This window comes from Sceloporus undulatus, chromosome 6, assembly GCF_019175285.1.
Source record: "Sceloporus undulatus isolate JIND9_A2432 ecotype Alabama chromosome 6, SceUnd_v1.1, whole genome shotgun sequence".
Taxonomy (NCBI): Eukaryota; Metazoa; Chordata; class Lepidosauria; order Squamata; family Phrynosomatidae; genus Sceloporus; species Sceloporus undulatus.
The window spans coordinates 53,598,904-53,610,097 of record NC_056527.1 but is presented as its reverse complement, the minus strand read 5'-3'; the positions used below and the strand labels follow the sequence as shown (position 1 = coordinate 53,610,097).

The 11,194-nt window shown below is 42.3% G+C and overlaps 1 protein-coding gene across 1 annotated transcript in view; it reads right to left on the bottom strand.

Annotated features, from left to right (window-relative positions):
• Positions 1 to 5,460: 5,460 nt before the first annotated feature.
• SH3BP5 (SH3 domain binding protein 5) overlaps positions 5,461 to 11,194 on the bottom strand; it is a 49,476-nt gene continuing 43,742 nt past the window's right edge. The window contains exons 6-9 of the mRNA XM_042474105.1: positions 11,074 to 11,116; positions 9,872 to 10,091; positions 8,605 to 8,862; positions 5,461 to 6,695 (exon numbers count right to left, since the gene is read on the bottom strand). Of these exons, the coding sequence (XP_042330039.1) occupies positions 6,511 to 6,695; positions 8,605 to 8,862; positions 9,872 to 10,091; positions 11,074 to 11,116 (706 nt within the window). The 3' untranslated portion in view covers positions 5,461 to 6,510. The remainder of the gene's footprint in view (positions 6,696 to 8,604; positions 8,863 to 9,871; positions 10,092 to 11,073; positions 11,117 to 11,194) is intronic.

Sequence of the window (11,194 nt, the reverse complement as noted above, 5' to 3'; positions counted from 1 at the left end):
AGTTCAAATGGACCCAAGGCCTCCTCTACGCCTTCCCTCCATTCCCTTTGATTACAAGGGTCTTCTCAAAAATGTTGGCCGACCACACGGACGCAATCCTGGTAACGCCGTGGTGGCCCAGACAGCCGTGGTTCGCCCCGCTCCTACGACGAGCGCAGGACCATCTCTGCCTCGAGCACCGGCCCGACCTGCTCTCGCTCCACAACGGACAAGTTCACCATCCCGAGATGCAATCCCTCCCATTGGTAGCATGGAGGATTTGATCCTGAGGACACTTCCATCCGGTGTACAGGACATCATCAAGGCAGCACAGAGACCATCCACACGGAGGTCCTATGCCTACAAATGGGATAGGTTCCTAACCTTTCTACAAGCAAGGGACATTCCACCATCCCATGTCTCCATCCCTGTAGTCCTGGACTTTCTCATGACCTTAGCGGATGCAGGTCTCTCCTTGAGTTCTATCAAATGCTACCTATCTGCCATTTCATCTCACTACCTATTTCAGGACAAGCCTTCTCTCTTTCGGGATCCTCTCATAAAGAGGTTCCTTAAAGGATTCAACAATTTGCACCCACCGATTCTAGACCCTACACCTCAGTGGAGTCTAGATACCGTCTTGGCACATTTGGTATCTAAGCCCTTTGAGCCTTTAGCTACCACGGACCTGAGACTCCTGACTTGGAAAACGGCCTTCCTGGTAGCTATAATGTCAGCCCGCCAAGCTGGTGAATTGTGTGCCCTGAGGATGGACCAACCCTTCCTCCGTTTCCACAAGGACAAGGTGGTGCTCCGCACAGACATCACTTTCTTGCCAAAGGTGGTGTCTGCCTTCCACATCAGCCAGGACATTGTTTTGCCGACTCTGGCTCCTAATCCGACCACAGACTCTGAGCGTCAGCTCCATGCCCTGGATGTCCGCAGGGCGCTGGCGTTCTACCTGGATAGGACATATGCTTCCAGGCGTTCGGAGAGACTCTTTGTGTGCTACTCCGAAGCCAAGAAGGGGCTGCCGGTGTCACCGCAGAGGTTCTCCAAGTGGGTGGCCAGTACCATCCACCTCTGCTACGAACTGGCTGGAAAGCCTCTACCAGATCGGGTTAGAGCCCATGCAACTAGGGCGGTAGCTGCATCCTCAGCCTTCTTGACGGGGATACCCCTTGAGGATGTATGCAAGGCAGCTGTCTGGTCTCAGCCTTTGACATTCATCAAACATTACAGGCTGGATGCTAGGGCCAGGCACGATGCAACCTTTGGGAGGGCAGTGTTGCTTTCTGCCATTTAATAGACCTGTTACACTGTTAATAAATAACACAGTTGTTTGGTTTGCATACTTTATTGATTATGTCATTATTGGTTTTGACACTCCCTCCTCCTCTGACTATAGCTCGCTAGTCTGAACCCATTTGTGTGATTCGCAGAGACCACGAAGAACAGGTTGCTCACCTGTAACTGTGTTTCTTCGAGTGGTCATCTGCGAATTCACACAAACCCGCCCATCCATCCCCTCAGTGTCTGCTCATTGACAACGCTTGTTGCCGCGCTGATTAGCGGCTCATTCGGAACTGAAGAGGAGCGGGCCACCAGGGGCCTTATATATGGGTGGGCGGAGCTACCACCAAAAAGTTGCAGAAAGATTCATTGCTTTCTGCCTAGAGATTCTAGAAGTTTCCAGAGATTGCTGCGCAGGCGCAGAATAAACCCATTTGTGTGAATTCGCAGATGACCACTCGAAGTAACACAGTTACAGGTGAGCAATCTGTACATCTACCTTGTCTCAGGCATAAATCAAAATAAAGACTGTAGTCAAGCTATCAGAATAGGATTTGGAATGGCAGCTACTAAAGAACTACCAGTAGGTAAGTGTAGGTATGCATAAAAACCAAAGTCAACATCATCAATATCGCCATATTTCCAATTTCTATGTGTGGTTGTGAAAGATGCAGTGAAGAAACATAACAGGAAGTAATCATGCAGAATATGGTGTTGGAAAAGTGCTATGGATACCACAGATTGCCAAAAAGACAAACAAATGAGCCTTACCTAGACCAAATCAGGCCTCAACTCTCACTGGTGCTGTACAGACCGGCGCAAAGCGCTGGCCTGCACACATACTAGGGTTGCCTCGGGGCATCCTTTCCAGACGCCCCGCAACCTTAGTACATTGTAATGGCAGCGCCCTTTCTACATGGGCGCCATTACGTCACAGCCACTCCAACTCCAAATGGGGCGGCACAGACGTGACGTCTTGGTGCCGCTGAAGGGTGCTTGTGGTGCCCTTTCAGCGGCACCAGAAGGAGCTCTGTTTTGGAGCTCCTTTGGCCGTGCGTATTGCTGGTGCGGCCTTTAAATGGCCATGCCAGTGATACAAAGAGAAAGGGCCCCTTTCTCCCTTTCCCCGCTGCTGTCGGGGTGTCCTTGGGGCTTGCAGCCACAAGAACACCCCTTTCCAGACCACGAGGAAGCGGCCTTTTGCCACTTCCCCACGGCCTGGAAAAGCGGCAGATTGGGGCTTCAGGGCTGCCGCTGAGGCCCCGATCCATCAGGGAAAGGGGCGGTCTGTAGCCCGCCACTGGAAGCCAAGATGATGCTAATGCTTGGTAAAGTAGAAGTCTGAAGGAAAAGAGGAAGACTGCTTTACAGATGAACGTGCAAGATGTTACCAGGGCTGATAGGGTCATCATTAGTCAAATTGGACATTGAGCAAAAACATGTAGCTCAGATTTCTAAGGCAGAAAGCTTTTTTTTTCTTATAAAAATCTAACCCTGTACCAAATGTGAGGGTTATACATTTCTGTCCTTACTGGTGATGAGAGAATGTCATTCATTCATTCATTCATTCATTCATATGGGTTTTTCTGAACATAGCAGGGATGGAAGGAAGCACTGGAGATTAGATTAAACCTCATTGTTACCCCCCCCTTTTAACATAGAAATCAAGTCATTTGTTTCCTTCAGACACCTCTCTGCCTTTGTATTATGCCTTTTTTAAAAAAAATGTGTTGCTTTTGATCTTAAGAACACAGACTCAACATTGTTATTGCGGAACTCAACAAGAAAGCATTCCTTTTGGGATAATCTGAAGTGATAGCTGCCTTTGAAAAGAAAATTAAAATCAGATGCCTTGTAATTGCTCTTCAGTGATGGACCATCTGGGCTACGGTGAATTGACTCATGCTGTGTACTTGACAGTAACTGGCAGCTTATCTGCTTTGCAGGGTAATTAGTAAGATGAAAGTTAAATCTGCAGCCTGGACTGCCAAATAAGTCAGTAGTAACAGGCTGAAAGCAACTGCTGCTTTTAATTTATCTTTTAGGGTCTCATGCCATTCTGATTTTTCTACACAAATCCATTAAAGAAACAGTTTGAATTTCTGCAAATGTTTGAATACTGGCATGCTAGTTAATATATTTTAAAAGAATGGGGAAGGTGGTCATCTTAAATCAATGATTCTATGTTCAGTGCAAGCCAGGGCAATTACTAATCAGAAGATGGATCTTTTAAGGGTTGGTGTAGGCCTGCTTTAAGATATAATGATTTAAAATAGTGTTGCCAATCAACTTGTCAACACTTTAATCTTGTACTGAAATACCAAAGCAGCAAATGTGTACGATACATACGTCTTGTTCTCTAGCTTTCATAGCTAGTAAGACCACTGCATCATGAATGGTGGCTAGTATCACTTTCACAGACTGATATGTGCGTAATAATGTTTCAATTAAATAAGCTGAACATGAATAACCTTTAGTGGGGTATTGATGCCTCACCAAGGCCTAATGATCACTCTCAACTAGAGCTGAGTCAAGTCACTTTAGTTTGGATTTAAGACCTCTACAGCAAGTGGTCAAAGATTCTGGAAGTTGTAGACCAACATCTAAGGATCCAAAGATAGGAACCTTTGCTCGTGATAATTTCTAGGGAGGCCATTGGATTTCAAACTCTTCGCTCTTTCTTAGTAAGAATGTTAACTTACCAAAGCCTATAAAGTGTAAATAGCATCTCCACTTTAAATATCTTCACCAAACCACAGAATAAGAAAAGAATACCTATTCTTACCTAACAGTTACTTGCATGCATCTGAGCAAGTAATCCCAACTCTACGAAATCTTATGCTACCAGATTCCTTTACATGCTAAATGCTACAGGTATGAATCTCCTACTGGTCAATATTTTATTCTGGATACTGTATTATCTGTGTATTCTCAACAAGAGGCTGATGGTACTGGGAGCTCCTTAGAGGCAACACATGTGGTACAACAGTGGGATTATGGACTCCATAGGGCCTAGAACAAAAACATGTCCTTTAAGGCCTAAGCCAGTAGTTTTCAACCTTCAGTTCTCCAAATGTTTAGATTTCCAACTTCCAGAACTCCTGTCCATGCTGTGAACTGAAGTCTAAAACAGCTGTTAGACCAAAGGTTGAGAACCACAGCCCTAGTCACAGCATGAAATAGGCCCTCTTGAAGAGCAAGGACAAACTGCAAGAGAGTATCTCTTGAAGTATTCAATTAGGCTTTACGTATGGGTCTACGTTCTTGGAATGCTAGAACTTCCCATGAGCTCTCTGCATCACATTAATTTGAAAAATGTGGGCACAAGAAAAGAAATGTATTGGGGTGGGGGAACCAACAAGACTTATATCATTATATAGGCTGACTTTCCTTGTGCCATGCAGATCCCTGAAGAATTAGCATGGTCAGACTGCAGACGCCAGTTGAGTCCAATGCATATTTAACCAAGTAAACAGATGGATATTATGGAAAAGCTGGTTGCATATACCATGCAATACAGAATGACTCAGTCACCATAGGAATGCTACCATTAGCAATACAATTACTAGCAGCCTGGCCCTTGCCTAAGGATATAGGGCATAGTAAGCATATCACCTACCATCCTCACATCTAAAAAGGATTTGCTTCTTCCAAACAATACCTGTGTAAAGCACAAAAAATACTGTTTAAATTTGTGAAAATTTCCTGGCTTGCTAAAGGAGGCAGTATTTGTACCCTAAACCCCTTCACCTAATGGTTAGATTGTCATGCCTAGAATGAACCCACAATGCTTGAGTAGGTCTTGAAGCAACTTAAATGCTATCACTTGCTGCAAAGCTTGAATCTTGTCATGTGTAAAAAAGAGAGACATCCCACAAACTTTTTTCTTTATTAATTACCATTCCATTTGGCACTCTGTGTTTATTTCCTCAGCTGAAATGTAAGCCAAGCGAGCAAATGGAAGGTACATATATAGCTGAGAACATGTTTATAAAGGACTTTTCTAAAAGGATCTAAAACACTTTCAGTCTAAACATACTGCACATAAAGACAATAAAAAGGGGAAGAGGAGAAATTTACTGTAGTGTGAAAGAGTTTCTTTGTACATTTGTTTCCAGAATAGATATACAAGTTGTATAATAGGGGAAAATACAAAACTAAACCAAGAAACATGTGGGGGGGAATAAATGCCCAGCAAATAAATAAGTTTATTAAAGATGTCATATACCAGTGTCAGATACACTATTGAAACGAAAGTCCTATCATTTATTAGTGTAACTACCAGACTTCTCTACATCTAACAGCTGTTATTTGAATCATGCTTCAACTCTCCAGTCTCATTCACCTTTTTGTTTAAGGGATGCTACATTTATAAATCCCTTTACTTACTCCAAAAACATTATACATGACAACCTACAAAGATATTTAAAAGTATTCACTCATTCTTCCATCTTAACTGGCAGATATGCCACCTATTCATGCACACCTCACCATTTTCTTGGTAGGCCAAGGGGTAACCGTAACTTCCTAATCATGCCTAGTGATGGACACCATATGGTACTGTCATCACTTACAGTAAGTGCTGGGAAAGGTGTCCTTGATAAAAAATTTCAATGCATATTTCATATCAGTCACTGGATTCATATTAACTTGCCCTCCCCTCAATAGTTGTACATTTATGCTACTCACTGAGGTATAATTTACCATTCATCAGCTCTGGAGGAAGAGCAGATGCTTCTAGGCTCAATTGCATGCAAGAGCTTTGTTTTATTATCCCAAAACATAATACAGACAATGAAAATTCAAGGTATTTAAAAAGATATGCCACTGGCACTTTGGAATTCTAGTATGTCTGAACAGCAGCCCAGCTCACAAAATGGCAGTCAGCTGCTCCTCTCAAACATTTGGCTTGGCCTCCAGTGCCCAAATGGCACAGAACTATGTCAAGTAGACAGTACTAGTTATTGCTTCTGCCAAACTGCTGCAAAATATGAAGCCTGAAGTACAAGCACAGTTGATGATGTATGTGACCAATATCTGTCACAATGATGTCACTTATTTTTCCAAAAAAACACACACACACTTCAGCCCTCAACACTGATGTAACTTAGTGCAGTTTTAAAGAGTAAACACCCAAAGATTTGGCATATATTAATTATTGGCACAATGTCCTTCTGACATTCAGAAGTTTGGGTATAAATAAGTTAGAATCCTCATTATCTGCAAGAGGACATAATTTCAACCAATCTGCACAGTTTTTCTGTCAGGACAAATCCCATCTTTGACTTTCAGGCATTGTAGGGAGAGTCGCTTCATCCTATTGTCCAGCGTTGTTGGGCCACTAGAAGAAGAGGCGTTGCTGCTACTCCTGTTCTTATTCACTTTGTCAAGTGCCTTGTTCTCTGCTCCTTCCGCCCTGTCACCTATGGAGATGAAATGGAGAGGTTATACTTTCTTGAACTGAAAGAATGTGAGTCAAAACATACATAGCATTAACATATATATTGTAGGTTGTATCCCAGTTTAGGATAACTAAATCCGAACCCAACCCACTGCTATTGCCCATTAATCTCAAGAAATGTGCGATCAAATGGGTTAAAAAGGATTCTACCTTTATGTAGAGTCTATTATTATAATGGAAGCAGTGGATTAATTTGGTTGTGATTGACAAGTCCCATCAGCTTCAATGGGTCTGCCCTGAGCATGTCTTTCTCTGGATCCAACAACATGTGTTTAAGAATTAGTTCCACTTTTTCCACCAATGTTTTATTCAATCTCATGCTTTTCTGTCAAGACTTTGTTCTGTCAAAGTGCAAGTCACCAGCATACTTACATCAGTTGTCTGGCGGTATTCCTTTTCCCCCACTTCTTCCATGAGTATGCACTGGCAGCTGTGTGGTTCCCTGGCACAGCTCCGTCCCTGCAGCCACTGATCAGAGGGGGGGGGGGGGGCAGTGTCCATGCACAGCCTAGCTGCCCTTGCATATCCACAGAAATAAAGAGTAGTTTGTGAAGGCAGAAGGCTGATCTTTCTTCTCCACAAATTCAAAAGTGGGCAGAATATGCCCAGGCACACCCCTGCAGCTGATCAGTGGCCAAAGGAATGGAGCTATTCTGGGAAGCCTCCCAGCTACTATTGAGGTAAATGGGGCAAAGAGTGTTGTGGAAGGAGATACCAGATATCTCCTCCTGCAATATGAAAAGTACAGACATTGGTGGAACCAGTGTATATCACCAACAAGCTTCTAGCCTCAGTATTATTTAAATTACTTCAAGCAATAATCCCCTGTCCCCCACATACCTAGGGCAAGCCTTACTGCCAAATTTTCATGTTGTTTTTCAGATAAGCCCTGCTATCTTTTCTCTGGATTAAATGCAGTAAATAACCATCTGCCTTCACATAGCTCTTACTGTGAAAGACAAGTCAGTTTTGATGGATACAGAACAATTTTATTTTATCACATGTTAATGGACTGCCTTGAAGCTCTCCTCATGGGACAATCTGACACTTCAAACACAGGGTGGCTGTTGAATTACTGTACAATACTTTGAAGCATTACAACCAGCAGATACAGAATAAAATCTCACAATTCAAGACTTTTATAAGGGCAGAGGAAAATGTGAAGATTTCCAGTCCCATTCTGTAAGCACAGGCCATAAGACACAGGGAAAGCACTTAACCTGTGTAAGCTCACTATGCACACGTGCCAGAACTGTTGCACTCAAGGGTGCAGCTACAGGTAGGGGCAAAATAAGAGCATTCTCTCCCATAAAAATTCTCCCTACTATGGAATTTTCCTTCACTGCCCAAATTTGTAGCATTACAGTAATTTGAAACTTCAGTTGATCATTTAGAAATACACATCCAGAGAAAAGGAGCAGGCAAAGTTACCAAGGGAATAGTAACACACCAAAAGTAAGAATTTTAGGTGTGAAAGATTTCCAGTATCTCATTCTCTGCAATGCTAAAAATTGAAGAATAAACTAAAATTTCTGGGGGGGGGGGCATAATTCTCCATTGGAGGGGCAATGCCCTCATTTGGTCCAGCCCCCAATAGCTACATGCCTGGTCATACCACAAATTTAAATAAATCAGAGAGGAAAAGATGTGGCTCCCTAGAAGATGTTGTTAGACCAGCACTTTCAACAGCCATAGACAATATAGCCATCAGTGAAGGACAAAAAATGAGGGGAGCTGCATTCAAACATGGAGGACCTACTGTTTTCCATTCATAGTATAAGGCCATTATAAGATTGGCAGTTTTCTTTGCAAATCTTATCCTAATGACTCCTAGCACAGAAAACATCATGGGCTTTCTTGGTTCAACTTACCCCTTTCAATTTCACATTCAGGAGAAGAAGCCCCACTACATTCACTGCGAGGTCCTAACAGAGGAAATATGCCAAATTCAGAGAGCGAGATAGGGCTGGACAGATCCAGACTTCTAGGTCGTGCCACAAGAACAAACTGGGTTGGCATATCAAAAGGGCTTGTGGGACCAGAACTGAAACTGGACACCGACTGGGTTTCAGAGTCTTCTTCAGATACAACACTGCTGCAGTTGTCATCCTCAAATACTTCAGAAGCCACTGTGTGCATATTGAGAGAGAACTTCCATTAGCAAAGTTATTCCCTTGATAGTTCTTATTCCCAATGCATACCACCTATTTCTTTTGCTGACATCACTAGTTTATGCACACTGTTGCTGCCACCCTCCCCTGAGTTATAGTTACCTACAGTGTATTAACTCTGAAGTATACCTGTGGTAATTCCCATTAAAAATAAGGTCTTTTTTCTCTATTATTGAAGGCCACCTCTAAAAATTGTTGCCTTGAGCTATCATAGTATCATATCAGAGGTAAGGACTGTCTGTGTGTTCTCACCAAATTGATAATGTCAGCAACAGTTTCTCCATGCTGTGGCCTTAAAATCAGCAGCAACAAATGTAACATGGCTCCACACAGTAAGGGATTGGGAACCTGTAACTCTCTCATCCCCTTCTTGATGGACTTCAGCTCTCATCAGCACTGGTACCAGCCAGTGTGTCAATAAGGAAAGGATCTAGATAGCTTCACCATTTTTATATTCATGAAATTTAGGATATTTCAAAATTCTAACTATTGTCAGTCATGTCTAGCTCAGCCACCAATTTCATCATGGGAAGAGAGGACAACTGACTTTAACTTGAGCCAGACTACTAATTCCTTCAACACAGTGCTATGAGTGATCACTGGAAAGGTCCCTCCAGGTTCTCAAGGTGGTTTTGGGGGCTCATTTTTACCAGTTGCCATTTTCATGTGTTTCAACAGGGAAAGCTGCTCGTTGGAAAAACTTGGGCTGAACACTTCCTGTACAGTACCTAACTGCTGTGACTATCAACATCATTTTTATATAGTATGTAATTTTTTAGTTTGGTATCTTTGCTGTAGTATGAAAGTAAAACAACACAAGAAGCTATTGTGAAATCCCTAGCAGCAAAGGGTGGTACTTCTGTCCCTAGAAGGACTACTGGTTTAACTTGAGCCTGGGAAATGTGTGACAATACCAGAGTTTTTTTCTTGGCATACTCCAACCTGTACAGATTTTTCTTTTACTTACTGGAGATATTGTCTGGCTCCAGTTTGCACATCGAAAGGTCTTCTACCGAAGTATTGTTGCCTTCAGCACCTACACCACACCCCCTGGGCCCCATGGAGGAAGCTCGCCTCCTCTCATGGATCTCATCAGAGATCATTTCCAGATTCTTCAGTGCTGTTTTGTATTCGCCTTTTGCCAAAGACAGCTTTGCTTGTAGATCATCCACTGTCTTCTTCAATTGCTAGTGAAGAAAAATACTTTCTTACTAAGAGAGATACACTGCTTAAATTGAATCTTTTATTAATATAAACTGCACAGAGAGAACATCAGGGCTTCTACTCACTGGCCTGCCTCTCTTTAAGGCACACTGACTTGGGGAAAGATTCCAAGGACTTGTAATGTTTCAGTATACTTTTACTGAAATTGTATTAATATATTTTGAATGAACTTATAAAACACTTCAGAAATAATTTATCTTTAAAGACATGATATAAATAATCCTATTACAGGAAGAAATAATATTGTCACCTAAGTTTTGAGAACTGAGCTTCAAAGGGCAAAATCTATCCAGTTTACAAGAATATTCCCCCCACCTGTGCTGAATATTACCATCCATTAGAACATAAAAACCATGCTGGATCAGACTGTAGGCTTATCTACTTCAGCATTCTGTTCACATAATAGCCAGCCAGGTGCCTATGGTAAACCCATCAGCAGGTTATGAGTGAAATATCATCTCCATCTTCATCTCTCCAGCAACTGATAAGCATACTAGGGAGAAGAATACAGCCAACCTCACCAATAGCCACTGGTAGCCCAAATCTCCATGAATATCTAACCCCCCCTTTTAAAGCTATCCTCAGTAGCTAGTGCTACATCCTGCATCAGTGAATTCTAACATCTACATCAGTGATCCCCAAACTGTGCTCTTTAAGGGGTTTTGGACTTCAGCTCCCAGAATTGCACACTACTGGCTAACATTGGTGAGACTTCAGGGAGCTGAAGTCCAAAATTTCTTAAAGGGGACAGTTTGGGGACCACTGATCTACATGATAAAAACCAAAATGCAATCATTCTTGTAACAGGAGTATTTTAAAAAAAGAGGTGGCATTAAAGACAAGACTTGTTTCTTCTCTGAAATTAAACAATTACAATAATGATTTTCAATGTACAGTATGTACTACAAGTTTTCAGTCTTTCTGGAAACTGTTATTGATACATACCTCTAATTGTACATAGTATTTTGCCTTGAGTTCAAAGTAAGGCCTGGGGGGGAAAGAGCACAGAAAAAAGGTTGGTGGTATTATTATTAATAATATTAATATTACAACTGCTATTTACTGA